Source organism: Rhinatrema bivittatum, chromosome 4, assembly GCF_901001135.1.
Source record: "Rhinatrema bivittatum chromosome 4, aRhiBiv1.1, whole genome shotgun sequence".
Classification (NCBI taxonomy): domain Eukaryota; kingdom Metazoa; phylum Chordata; class Amphibia; order Gymnophiona; family Rhinatrematidae; genus Rhinatrema; species Rhinatrema bivittatum.
The window spans coordinates 21,080,525-21,095,344 of NC_042618.1; the positions used below are offsets into that span (position 1 = coordinate 21,080,525).

The 14,820-nt window shown below is 45.7% G+C and overlaps 1 protein-coding gene across 5 annotated transcripts in view; it reads right to left on the bottom strand.

The window, feature by feature from the left end:
• Positions 1-4,887: 4,887 nt before the first annotated feature.
• Positions 4,888-14,820, bottom strand: part of ATXN3 (ataxin 3) — a 45,435-nt gene continuing 35,502 nt past the window's right edge. For all 5 annotated transcript variants that reach the window (XM_029597814.1, XM_029597816.1, XM_029597815.1 and 2 more), the window contains one exon: positions 4,888-7,582. In XM_029597814.1, the coding sequence (XP_029453674.1) occupies positions 7,488-7,582 (95 nt within the window). In that variant the 3' untranslated portion in view covers positions 4,888-7,487. The remainder of the gene's footprint in view (positions 7,583-14,820) is intronic.

Sequence of the window (14,820 nt, forward strand, 5' to 3'; positions counted from 1 at the left end):
TCGTCTGATGACTGAGCATACGGTTTCCATGTGGAAGTGTGGTACTCTCAGGTAGCGGTTGAGTGACTTGAGGTCCGGTATGGGCCGGTACGTTCCCTCTTTCTTGGGGACGATAAAATAGATGGAATAGTGTCCAGTATTTCGCTGGTGCATGGGCACCGGTATTATGGCCTTTAAGGAAAGCAATTTGATTAGTGTGGTTTCTACTGCCATCCTCTTGGAGGGGGAATGGCATGGAGATTTCACAAATTTGTCTGGAGGGATGCTGTGGAAGTCCAAAAAGTGTCCCTCTTGTCCGACGTTCTCTCGACCCATCTTTGGTAGAATCAGGCAAGCCAGCCCCCTATGGCTTCTCCTGTGGATGGGTCTGTTGATTCTCATTGTGGGGTACGGCTGAGGCCTGGACCTGAGCCGGCTCCCCTCTTGTTGTGTTTGTTCTGAAAGGACTGGCCCCTGCCGGCAGGGCGAGGTGCTTGGTATGTATTCTTGTACGGTCTGAAACGCTGTGATCCTCTGTCCCTGGATGTCTGGGGAGAGGCGTGTTGGCTTCTCTTGATCTTGTCCTCCGGTAACCGAGGTACTGGAGATTCACTCCACTTGTCGGCTAATTTTTCCAGTTCGCTTCCAAACAGGAAGGTTCCTTTAAACGGCATTCTTGTGAGTTTCGTCTTGGACGTCACGTTGGCTGACCAGCTTCGGAGCCAGAGTTGCCTTCTGGCTGCCACAATGGCTGAGATTCCCCTGGCTGAAGTGCACACCAGATCGGAGGTCGCATCCATGAGGAAGGATATTGCTGGTTCTAGTGTTTCGAAGGGCGAGGTAGTGTTCCTGGCCTGAGACAAGCATGCACGTGTCACCACGGCACAGCAGGCAGCGATCTGCAATGACATAGCTGCTGCCTCAAATGACTGCTTAAGAATGGACTTCTGACGTCTGTCTTGGGCATCCTTGAGTTCCATTCCTCCTTCAACTGGAATGGTGGTGCACTTTGTGACTGCGCAGACCATGGCGTCCACTTTGGGGAACCCCAGGAGAACTTTGGCTGAGGATTCCAGTGGGTATAGGACTTGTAGGGCCCACCCTCCCTTGAAACTGGCCTCCGGGGCATTCCATTCCAGGTCGATCAGCTGTTGTATGGCTTGCAGCAATGGGAAATGGCGTGAGGCCTGATGGAGCCCGACCAGAAGAGGGTTCATCTTTGGCTCCGCTGAGGCGCTTGTGTCTGGGATGGCCAGCTCCCTCAGACTCCCGGACACAAGGTCTGGTAATTCGTCTTTGGAGAAGAAACACATCATGGTTTGGTATGGTTCCGTTCCTGGAGGGATTTCCCCTTCCTCCCGGGAGTCTTGGTCTTCCTCCGAGGTGTCCGTGTCACCTAAGGTTAGGCTTTTGTCCGGAGAAGGCACGTCTCTGGGAGGCCGAGAAGGGCCTGGGAGGTTAGGGTCCTCTAGTGGAGGCTGTGGCATCGGTGGTGCCAATTGCGCCTGGACGAAGGTTTGCAGACCCTTAAAGTATTCCACCCAGGAAAAGGTTCCTGGGTCTATATTGAACCCAGCAGCATTCCCCCGAAGGCCCCGTCTGGATTCCTGTACTGGCTGGGGGTGGGGGGACTTTGCCCCGATTCTCTCAGAGCCGTCTCGCACTGTATGCATAGGGCAGTAGCCTCTTCATGCTGCGCAGCTCTTATGTGGCAGGCTGAGCAGAGGGCTTGAGCTTTGGGCTTTCTTGGCCGGTGGTGCCATGGTTTGAGCGCGTAGGGGTGTTCAAACCCGGTCTGTGCATTGATATGCGCGCACCGGGAGGCTTAGATATGCGCTCCGGGTACGCCGAGGGTGTGCATGCAGGCAGCGAAGATATGCATGCAGGCCAGTCTGTGTGCTTACGGGGATGTGCATGCCGCTGAACTTGTGCACCCGGTGTTGTTGAGCGTGGCGCTATGCACCTGGCACGCGTGTGCCTCGCTGTACGCAGCGCATCTATGCACATAACTATGTTATGCACCCGGCTCGCCGCTTGTGCGCATGGCTCAGTTAGGCGGACAGTACGGCGATCAAGGGGGGGAAATGGCGCCGGCGACCACGTGATTAATATGGCGACCCCTCCCCGGAGGGTCTCCACATGGGAGGACTCTCGAGCCAGATCAAGGTCTAGCCTGAAAGGGGCTGCTCAACCCGATGGGACAGAAGCCGACGGGTGATCTGTGCGGCTATCCGAGCCTCAGAGACCGGAGACTTAAGAAAGTTTTCTACCTTACCTTTTCTCGGCGCTTCCCAGTCTCGAGCCGGGCGGTCTCCAGCTGCGGGGGGAGAGGGAAATACCTTCACCGCCACGCTCGGTCTTGCACCCACTGCCTCTCAGCCGCTCCCTCCTGGGGGCTAAGTCCATGCTGAGAACTGGCTGCCGGACCGATGCTTACCTCTGAGGGATCTCGGAAATCACCTCAGGAATTCTCGACTGGGGGAGGGACCCTTAGGTATCACTGCAGGAGAGCGGAGCTCGTCTTGTAGAGGTAAGATTTTGGAATTTTTTTTTGTTCTTTTGGGATTGGATTTTCGAACGCTGTGCGTGTATAGAGCCCCAAACTGCTATAGAGACAGAGCAATACTGAAGAGCAGAGCTTCCTGCAGGGGTATATGTAGTGCTGACGTCACATTGAAATCTGACTCCGTCTCCAACTGCTATCAGGAGCCCACAATACCCATTGGTCCTGAGTCCATCTGCTACATGCTAGGAAATGGTTTCTTAAGTAAGAATTGCTGTTATTATATTTCTTGTACTGGCACCAGGGTAACGGACATGCTTGTTTTAGCTACAGAGACTGGCAGGCCAGAAAGAGCAAATGCCGAACAATTCTTAGCTTTACATCCATAGCCTTAAAAGGAAAAAAGGCATACCAGAGAAGTAACCAAATAAAAAGCATAAGGTAAATCTTTATTTGAATAACCATTAAAAACAAATATCTCAGACAATATATAGCTGCACATCCAAAAAAATGTATTAGAATCTTCAGTGTTCACCATCAGTGCTTACTCAAATGTCCTCCAAGTGTCACCACCAAGCAGTGCTGCCGTAGTGCATTGATGATAAAGCCAAGATAAAACAGCCCATTGTCCAGAATTCCTTGATATTTCACTTGTTCATAAACAATATGGTACAGTGAAAAAAAAAAGAACTATCTAGTAATCTAGGGACAGAAGCTAGACAACTCAATTTCATTTAGAACTTCAAGTATTCATTTTGTAACAGAAAGTAATAAGACACCTTTGAAATACAACTGTTTTGTATTAAATCAACCTGTCATATTGTTGCTATTTCTTTTGCCCATATGCCTTTCTCCTTCAGGAAGCCCTCCTGCATCTGCCTGAATGCGGACCAAACGTAGCACTACGCTCCATGCGGCAGCACCTTGGACCCTCTTGCCCTGTCCACACCCTTCCTGTCCTCTGCAGATTGCTGTACTTTGTCCTTGACGACAGCAGTGGTGAATTTTTAGGTAAGTGGGTGGAAATTCAGCCCTGGCGCCTCTATTTTCCCTGCCTCTTTTCTTGCAGCATTGGTAGCAAAGTTGTCTGCTGTGATGCTGACAACAGCAATTTACAGACTTGAGGACATGCTGTATCTCACCTTGAGCTGCTAGGGAAAGACGTGGGATCAATAAAAACCTGATTAAGGCTGAAGACAATGGAAAGAATGCACATTGGAGGCAGAAAAGCTTAATGAAGATCTAACATCAAACCAGCATATATCATTTTCACCCCAAAACATTTTGCTGCATAAAAACTATTATTCCATGTGCAAAAATTTCCTAAATTAAATAAGGCTATGTACATAAGGATAAAAAGAGAATGTTCAATTAACTGGAAAATAAAAAGGGAATGGAGTTTTCCCCCCCATGCCCATCCTCATCGACCTCTGACAGTCAGCAAAGTGCAGCAGAACTGCCCAGCAAGGTCCAGCGGTAGCTGAAGAGAACTGGCTTCTATTGGACCCATCAAAGAAACAAAGACCACCAAGAGGGAAGATGGAGCAGCAAAGGTTCTCAGCTAGGAATGCTCTCATTTAGGGAAAAGAAAGGGGAACCCAGGCCTGCTTTCTGCAGATTTTTTTTTTTTTTAAATATAATCAAGTTCTTCGCTAGCTTTTCTGTTCTCATTTTGCCAATGGGGATAACTCTTGAGACAATATCCGCAGCACTGACCCCAGAAGAGGAGTGAGGAACTCGAGTGACGGACGCACGCCAACTTTTTTTTTCAAAGCATCGTAAAAGGTGTAGTGGCACTGCATGCCAGTAGATATCTGGCCAAGATGATCAGCGAGTTTACATATTTTTGTTTCAAATAATATGGGAAACAAGCTTCTACAGTGTGCAAAGAGGAGAGGAAGACTTGTATAAAGCTTTTTTTTGCCCTGTTATCTAGAATAAAGCAATCCTGTTTTTAATATTTTGGGGGAGAACTCAGCAACTACATTAGTAGGCGACAGAGAATGGAAGAAATGGAAGTGTGTTTCTCTGATCCATTGCTTCTTCAAACATGGAAATTATTGTAATCCTAAGGATCACCATTATGCAAACCTAATTCACAGAAAATACTGCTCAAGTTGCATAGTACTGCATGCACTACTACAGAACAAGATGGTGGAACTAGAAAAACAGAGTACAGTTTAATAAATGCTGCAAGTTAAAAATCAAAGATCACCTTAATGTGTGCCAACTGTTAAGAACTTCCATTTGGACAATCTCTTCATTTAACCCTAAGTCCCAGCTGTTAGTTTACATAAGAACATAGTAATCATAAGTTTTGCCATGGTGGGTCAGACCAAAGGTCCATCAAGCCCAGTATCCTGTTTCCAACAGTGGCCAATCCAGGTCACAAGTACCTGGCAGGATCCCAAGGGGTAGATGATTCCATGCTGTTTATCCCAGGGATAAGAAGTGGATTTCTGCAACTCCACCTTAATAATGGTTTATGGACTTTTCTTCCAGGAACTTGTCCAAACCTTTTTTAAATCCAGATCATCCTCCGGCAACAAGTTCTACAGTTTCATTTTGCGTTGAGTGAAAAAAGTTCTCTCTCCTATTCTTACTAGACTTTCTTATGGGCCATTCAAAATTAAAACTTACCAGCAGTCCAACTTTTGGAGGTATATAAAAAGCACTGCTCCTTTACTGCTCAACTTTTCTCTTCCATATTTTAGCACCTCAAAAAGCCACAGGAATAACATTATTTGAAGAAAAAAAAAAAAAGCAACTGAGTACGTGGCAAAAGTATAGTGCAAATATTTTAAAATAAGAAGTTTAAGGCATTTTTATCCCACAGAAATGAACTTCCTATATGGTAATTTATAAATACATTTCCTAAATAGGATATGCTGTGTTACTGAAATTCTACAAGAAAGGATAGTTTAATACATGGTTAATAAATGGTCTAGCTTTGACAGTATCAACACTTTTCTGGTCAAGGGGACATTAAGGAATGCCCATCAAAAATGCTGTTCAAGTTTCAAACGTAAGGCTCTCTGAAACATTGCAAATCAAGATGTGGCAACGTCCTGCTGAAGAGATTCTGAGGCCATTTCTCCAAAGGTTCAGGTGTTGGGGATACTGTACACGCGTTACATTTTTCATGAGGTTCATTTGCAATCATATTACAGCAGCCCTTTGATGCCCACACAACACAGAGGAATGTTAGTCTGCAGTGTTGTAAGGTGGTGAAGAGCGCTGTTACAGATTATCAGTGCAGCATGCATTTCGGAACGAGTCCCAGCTGTACTTCCCAAACTGCTACTGACTTGGTCACTTCATGCAGCAGAGTTTAGGAAGGAATAGATGCTTGCGCACTAGGTCCAAAATTAGAGAATATAGTTTGAATAAAAAAAGTAGATCTGGCTTTCTACAAGTCTGCAGTGCTATCTGCTATCTGCATTTAAAAAGGGTATCCACAGAACTGCTGACGTACCATTTTTAAAAATGAAAACTGATGCAGAGCTGTTTGGATCACAGAATCATACTATTTTTTTAAGCTTTTGACAGGGAACTGCTAAACTGCACAATAACCCAAGAAAGTGTGTTAAATATATGACCTGCATTAGCAGAGGACAAAATACAGCAACTGTCAGGCATTAAAGAGCTTTCCTCTAATTACACATTTTGACAAGCTTCCGTTTTTATTAGGAAGTCATTTTTTTTTATACACCTAACTACATTCAGTTCAACTAGTTTCCCTAAACTTCCCTATAGCACAGCATTTATGATACAGATACAGTAGGCAGAAAAAGCAGTAACACGCTTAACTAGCAGACAAGTTAAAAGCAAATTATTCCAAGGTAAAACTGATTCCTTTTCCATTTTTAAATCATTGCCTTCTTCGCAGGTACTTAAGCATCCGGTTAGGATTTTAAAATACAATTTTAGCTTGTTTAGGAAAATATGGATAAAGTGGGTGCTGCTTATCAAAATCTGTGCCTTTATAATTTTGTGGCCAAAAAATAATTTAAAAAAAAGTGCATTTTGTGATGCGTCTCAGCATGGTACTACTAGTCGTGGCAATCTCTGCATATGTATGCTCAGCACTGAAGCTAACCTCGAAATATACCTGTCAGTTTTATCAAAAATACAGCACCCTGTTCCGAGTGGCCCCATATTTCCCTGTTCCTTTAGAGCACCATTAAATAACCAATGAAATATTATCATTATACTGGATGAAAACATGAGATCTGCCATTGTGAATGCAAACCCCATGAATAGGATTTCTTGAAGCACAACAGAGGCTTTGGTGTTTATTCCCCAATATTCAGGGTTTGTGTTGCCATTAAACTCCACCCGCGGATGAACACCTGGGGAAAGGTGAGAGAGTCTGATGGGGAGTTTTCCGTCCACCTGCAATTACTGGTCATTGGCTTTTAATATGCAAGTATGGGGCAGAGATCCATTTTTATAGAACTGCTAGAGCCTTCACATCAGAGTCCTCTAAAATGCCTCCTTAAAAAGGCAGCGGCAAATATTTGCGCACTGAACTCCTAAGTTTTAATACTGTGCTGCCATCATATGGCCACAGAATGAATGCATAACAGAAGGAAAAGCGTCATTTAAAGAATAAACCATACAATTTAACTGGTTCCAGTATGAGAAGTTGCAAGTCTAGTAAGGTGAGTCTATTATACATTCATTCTGGGTCTCAAATAGTTTCACTGCCTACTGAATAAGCTAGCTTGCATTCTGCTCCCTATTCTTGCTGCTGCTAACAGAAACAATATGTATATTTAACAAAGAAAAAATGAAAGCATAAGGTGCTCAAATGAAGGCTGTTCTTTTGGGAAAAAAAAAAAAAAGATAAAATTCTGGCAGAGTTTAGATGACATTCGTAAAAAGCATTTGAGAAACCACATGTTCAATCTTAATAGGTACACATGCGAGCTACCTGTGTGACAGCACACACACAGGGGACAGCAGAGTGGTGATCCCAAGTGAAGCATATTCAGTGGTTTGGTCATTTCTTTTTGGCTGCCTTGGAGTAGTTCCTGCCAGGTTCCAGTGACATGTTCATGGCAGCCTGCAGCATGTCGTCTTCATTCATGTCTTCACCTACCACAAACCAGATGCACAAAAAACAACAGAGTCAAGGGCTAGGGCTTTTAATGCCTGATGGTGCAACCATTTTCATGATCAAACCTCACACCGATATGCACTTAGTAAATCTGAAGAGAAACCCAGGAACATAAGGACCATTTGATCTACCCATTCAAGAATGTGAAAATGACATGAAGAAAAATACTTTAGTGCTTTTTTCTGTCTTCCTTTTAGTTGAATGCAGATATTCATTTTGAGTCAAATCAAGTAAAAATCACTGCAACATTAATTCAGAATATGTAACTACGAAAATGCAAACCTCCCCTTATTCCCTTTCAAAAGCAGCAGTACCAAACGCTTTGCAGTACCAAAAAGCGGAATATAAATCAAATAAATAAATCCTGCAAAGCCATCCATTCATTCTTTGCTCGCTTGCTTCTTTGCAGGGGCTCCTCTCTCATCTTGCTCCAATCAATTTATTTCCTATCTTTCTATACATTTGTGGTATGAAAGGAGAGCACTTATGGCCATATCGCTCCTCTTCCCAGTCAACTCTTTCAACTTTCCATGATGCAGCAATCTCACTTCAATTTGATTCCAATATGGGTCAGCATAGCAGTGCTCCCAATTACTTAAATTTGTAATGATGAGAGTGAGAGGAATTTACAAAAAATTTAAATTCTGATGTTGCCAAAAGATTTTGCTCTTTTACACTGGCAGGTGATTACTGACAACTTCTCTGCTAGCACTGCTGCTTTAAAGGAAAATTGGTTCTTACCTGCTAATTTTCATTCCTGTGGTACCACAGATCAGTCCAGACTCCTGGGTTTTGCCTCCCCGCCAGCAGATGGAGACACAAAGTTTTACTGCCACTGCCTTTTAACACGAGGTGCCACCTGCAGTCCCTCAGTATTGATCTGAATCCAAGCTCAAAAAATGAAAAACGAATACCCAAAACCAACTAACCTCCCCTGAACAAGCAGTGGGAAGCAGACAAAGAAACTGGAACAGATAACCGCACCCACACAAAACCCTGTTTAGGACTAACAAAACCTGTGCCATTTTTCAGAGTAATTACAAATCACAGTTTGCGCAGACTCTCAAATTCCCTCTCCCTCAGTGGGTGGGACTCTGGATTGATCTGTGGTACTACAGGAATGAAAATTAGCAGGTGAGAACCACATTTTCCTTTCCCTATATGTACCCAGATCAGTCCAGACTCCTGGGATGTACAAAAGCTTCCCTAGACAGGGTGGAACTGCAAGAGTCCCGTTCGAAGTACACTTTTCATCGAAGCCCAAAGCTTCCAGAGCCTGGACATCCAAAAACAGTAGTACATGGCGAAAGTGAGTAGTGATTTCCAAGCAGCCGCCCTGCAGATCTCTTGCAGTGAAACCTGCTGACACCCGGGCCCAGGATGCTGCCTGGGAATGTATGGAATACGCCCTTAGCCCCTCCGGGATAGGATGGCCACAACTGCACAATCAATTTTTGAGTCCATAAGTTCACTATATTATTCTTATTGTATCTATATGGTAGATTTGACAGGTCATCACCACTACGTTAAATAGTTAAATTGTATGTACATATTATATTATATTTATTATTACTATGTTAAATTGACATCCGGTTTTATTGTTCCTTATGTTCTACAGTTATATGTAAAGCCCCCTTCCGCTGTTGGGCAGTTCATCGTTTTATGTAAACCGGAGTGATTTGTAATTCCCACAAGAACTTCGGTATATAAAAATTAAAAATAAATAAATAAATAAATAAATAAATAAATAAATAAATGACCCTGACAGATATATGCAGAGCTAATAGCCTCCTTTAACCACCTTGCAATCATGGCTCTTGACGCTTTATGCCCCCCCCTCTTTGTACCGCTCCAAAGCACAAAAAGATGATCTGACAATCAGAAACTATTTGTGACCTTCAGGTACTGTAGCAATGCACGTTTCATGTCCAAACACAACACTCTTGCTTGTGGTGCCAAAGGATCCACTATTGGAAAGGACGGGAGCTTCACTGACTGGTTTAAGTGGAATGACGATATTACCTTCGGAGAAAAGAAGGAACCATTCAAGGGAACACCTGATTCTGAGATTCTCAAAAAAGGCTCCCTATAGGAAAAGCCTGGAAGCTCTGAGATCCATCAAGCCAAACAAATCGCCACTAAGAAAACCATCTTCAAAGTGAGATCCTTCATTGTCACCCATCTCAGAGGTTTGAACGGGGCCACACACAAGCTCTTAAGGACTACATTAAGTTCCAAGAGGGACAAGGCTTCCGAACTGGAGGACACAAATGTTTTGCTCCCCAGAGAAAAACCGCACTACATCCGGATGGGCAGCTAAGGTAGAGCCCTAAACCTTGCCTTGAAGACAGCCAAGGGCCACCACCTGAACTCAGAGGGAACTGAAGGATAAAACCTTTACCAAACCATTCTACAGAAAAGTGAGAATATGCACCACTGAGGCTCGCAAAGGATCTACTCCTTGCTCCAGGCCTTAAACAAACACACTCTCCATACCCTCACTTAAGCTAAGGAGGTGGAAATCTTCCTGGACTGAAAGAGAATGGCAATAACTCCTTCAGAGTAACCTTTGTCTCTCAAACGCTGCCTCTCAAAAACCAAGCCACTAGACAAAAGCGAGCCACCTGACCTGAAAATATGGGGCCTTTATGCAGAAGATTCGGCAGATGAGCTAGCCGTATTGGGGCATCCACTGCTAGGTTGATTAAGTCCACAAACCAAGGATACCTTGGCTGAACCTGGACGAACTTCTATACGAAGCAAGACCTTGCCCACCAGTGGCCAAGGTGGAAACACATACAGTAGAATGTCTTTTGGCCAAGGTAGAACTAAGGCATCTACTCCTTTCACTCCTCATTCTCTCCTTCGACTGAAGAACCGTGGGGCCCTAGCATTTTGAAAAGTCACCATTAGATCCATGCATGGCATGCCCCACTTGCATCTGATGAGGGACATTGCCTCTTCTGACAGCTCCCACTCTTCAGGGTTGAGCTGCTGATGGCTCAGAAAATCCACTTGCATGTTGTCTGTGCCCACTATGTGAGAGGCTGCTAGCAGTGCCAGAAGCTGTTCTGCCCAGCTGTTAGGTTCCCAGGGTTCCTGGGCCACTGCCCAATTCTTGGTGCCACCTTGTCGATTTATATAAGCTACTGTCTATGCATTGTTCGACAATACTCATACGGATTTCCCCTCACTAGGGTCAGAAACACCTGTAGGGCCAAACGTACAGCGATTGATGGACCATAGGAATTCCTCCGTTGACCACTGCCCTGAATGGACTGGTTCTGACATACTGCTCCCCAACAAGAGAGATTGGCGTTGGTGGTGACTATTGTCCAGACCGGGATATCGAGGTCCACCCCTTGTCTCAACTTCTCCGGAAGAAGATGCCACAAGAGGCTGGACCTGGCAACCTCCATAAGCTGGAGAGGCAAGTGAAACTGCTCCGTAAACATGTCCAGAGGGATAGTAAAGCCAACTGTAGCAGTCTCAAATGAGCAAATGCCCATGGGACCAACTCCAAAATGGAAACCATAGACCTGAGTACTTGTAAGTAATCCCAAACCCTGGGCACTTGCTTCTCCAATCTGCGAACCTGGGTTTGCAACTTGGAAATCCGCTCTTCGGTGAGGAAGACCTTCCTCACCCTGATATTGAAATGCTCCCCCAGGAATTCCAAAATCTGGGCAGGGAAAAGGTGACTTTTGACCAAATTGACTATCCACCCCAAGGATCTAAGGCATCAGAGGACAAAGTCCATTGCCTCCCGGCAAAGAGATTCTGACTTCGCTTGAATCAACCAATCGTCCAGACACGGGTGAACTAAGATCCCGTCCTTCTGGAGAGCTGCTGCCACCATGACCATCACCTTGATGAAGGTCCTGGGTGCCGTTGCCAGCCCGAAGGGCAGAGTGCAAAATTGAAAATGCTCCCCCAGAATCAAGAATCTCAGGTATCTTTGATGGTCTGGCCAGATGCCTATGTGTAAGTATGCCTCGGTCAGATTAAAAAATGCCAGGAACTCTCCCTTGTGACCCGAGGCAATCACCAAGCGCAGAGTCTCTATTCGAAAATGAGGAACCTTTGGAGCCACAATCACCTTTTTCAAATCAAGGATTGGATGAAAGGTGCCTTCTTTCTTGGGGACTATAAAATAAATAGAATCCCGGCCTGTCCCACGCTCCTCCATGGGGACAGAAACAATGGTTCCTAGCCTGCGAAGTCGACAAACAGTTTCTCGTACCATGATTTTCTTTTTCTCCTAAGTACATGGCGAGACCTGGAACAAATCTCTGAGCAGTCGAGCAAATTCTAAAGCGTAACCTTGTTTTATCAAACTTAAGACCCACTGGTCTGATGCGTTTCTGGCCTACTCCTCGTAGAAAAGAGCCAACCGGCCCCCTATAGCAGGGGTCCCCAACCACCGGTCCGTGGACCAGGACCGGGCCGTTGGGGGTTTGTTGCCGGTCCGCGGCACTGCCAAGCACCGCCAGGTGTGTCGCGTGCTCCCGGTCTCTCCCGCTGCTCTTCCTTCCCTGCTGCTGTTGCCGCCGGGCTATCAGCACTTTCAAGCCCAGTGGGAACGGCAACAGTGCTAAAAGAAGCTGTGGCACCCGTGGCTGGCCTTTTCTTCTTCCCGCGCCTGCCCTCCCCGTGACCCGGAACAGGAAGTGATACACAGAGCGGTGCGCGGGAAGGAGAAAGAGCCGTGCCGCGTGATAAAGTAGCAGCAGCATCAGCCCCCGAGCAATCGAAGCAGCCGGTAATTGGGAAAGGAGACAGCAGCAGGAGCCTCCCGCGGCCGATGGGATACTTCTTTCTTGGCCTGCGGGGGCTGGAGGAGGAGGCTGCTGCAGCTACCATTTCTGCTCGGGGGTGGGGGGGAAGAGTAGAGGAAGTGAGTGAAAGAAAGAGAGAGAAGCAGCCAGCCAGCCTGTGTGTGATTGAGAGAAAATGGTCAGAGAGCTGGTGTGTGTGTATATGTGAGAGACAATGAAAGTGACTGCTCAGGGAGGTGACTGATGTGTATGTGAGAGTGTGAGACTGACTGATGTGTGTGTGTGTGTGTGAGGCAGAGAAAAAGCATGGAAGGGAGAAATCTGGGTATGTGAGAAAGCATGGGCGTAAGAAGCCTGGTGTTGTGTGTGTGTTTGGGGGGGGGGGGGGGGGGGGAGGGTGTGTGTGAAAGAAAGCATGGGAGTGAGAGAGAGCATGGGAGTGGGAAGCCTGTGTGTGTGTGTGTGCATGCATGAGAGAGAGAGACTGGTTGGTAAGGTGACGGGGTGTGTGAGAGAAAGAGACTGGTGTGTGTGAATGTGAGAGAAAGAATGTGATTCAGGGAATGAGAAGCCTGTGCAAGTGGAGAGCGAGCATGGAAATGAGAGCGAGACTGGTGTGTGTGTAACAGAGAGAAAGTGATTATGGGAATGAGAAGCCTGTGCATGTGAAGAGAGTGAGCATGGGAGTGAGAAACCTGGGTATGTGTGAGATACAGAATGGGAGGGAGAAGCCGGTATATCTGAAAGAGAACATGGGAGTGGGAAGCCTGTGTGTGTGTGTATGCATGAGAGAGATCAGGTGACTGGTGTGTGTGTGAGAGAGAGAAAGAAAGTGATTATGGGAATGAGAAGCCTGTGCATGTGAAGAGAGTGAGCATGGGAGTGAGAAATCTGGGTATGTGTGAGACACAGCATGGGAGGGAGAAGCCTGTATATCTGAAAGAGAACATGGGAGTGGGAAGCGTGTGTGTGTGAGTGTGTGTGTGTGTGAGAGAGAGAGAGAAAGTGATTATGGGAATGAGAAGCCTGTGCATGTGGAGAGAACAAGCATGGGAGTGAGAGACTGGTGAGTGTGTGTGTGAGACAGAGAAAGTGATTATGAGAGTGAGAAGCCCATATAAGTAAGTAGAACGTGGGAGTGAGAAGCCTGTGTGTGTGTGTGTATGGCATGAGAGAAACTGTTCAGGAAGGTGACTGGTGTGTGTGTGCCAAAAGACTGTTTGGGAGATGATTGGTGTGTGAGAGACAGAAACTGGTCATGGGGGCATGACTGGTATGGTGTATGTGTGAGAGACATGGGTACTAAGGAAGAGGACCATGAGTATACAGCTTAGCTTCTACTGCTGCTTCTGGTGTGTGCCATGGCCTGCATGGAAGGGGAGTAGGAGAGCTGCTGGAGGGGGTAAGTAAAGGTGGCTTCTTAAGTTTATTTTTCTTGATTGACTGCCATTTTAATTGTGTGATGTCTGCTTTTTTTGAAATATTTTATTGGTGTTTGGAGAATGTCTAATAGTTTTTATGAGTTTTTAATTGTTGGATGTTATTCTTTTCATAGCTGTTTTGAAACATTTATTCTGCTTATTAGTATAGTTTTACAATTATTTCTGTGTGGGGACCTATAGCTGCTTGCTAGTTCTGTTTTCCTAATAAGTGGTGTATTGGTTTTCAGGACCTGTTTTAATATTTGTAGTGTTGCCTTTTCATAGATAGGGTTGCTCCTGTTTGAGTGTATTCCATAATACAGGTGTAACTGTGTGCGGTTTAGTTTATGTGCATTACTACAGATCCTGGGAGTATGTTAGGTCGGTTCTATGTCTGTTACCGAGATAAGATATTTTACTAGCATGTAAGCGTTTGTATCAGTCTTTGTTGTGTTTTCTCAAGAGGACATGCATTGGTGGTAAACTGCTGTCTTTTCATAAATAGGGCTAGTGAGCCTGGAAGTAGAAGGAGTTTGAGTTGCTGTTACTGAGATGACACCAGAACATCTTTTTTGTAGGGTGAGTTGTATGGGGAATGTCATAATTCTGCTTTACATCCATTATTGTGGGTCAGGGGGGTTCCCGTGGATGCAAACTCTACTTTTACATCTAGCCCCGTGACGATCATGGGTCAGTGTGTCATGCATGTGAGAACCTATGGTGAGTTGAGTCACATTCACATTATAAATGTCATAATTAAATGATAAGTATGCACTAAAATCCAACGACTCCCTCCATAACCCCGCCCCCATATGACCAAAGCCCCACCCCATCCTGCCCTGCCGGGCCATGGAAAAATGGTCTTGCTTGAAGCTGGTCCCTGGTGCAAAAAAGGTTAGGGACCACTGCCCTATAGAACTGGCACAGAGGAGTGGACCAGCCTGGCATCATTGGGCAGACTTGGTTCTGCCACCGCCCTGGGAGGAATCATCTCTCCCAGGCCGCCTCCCACGAAAG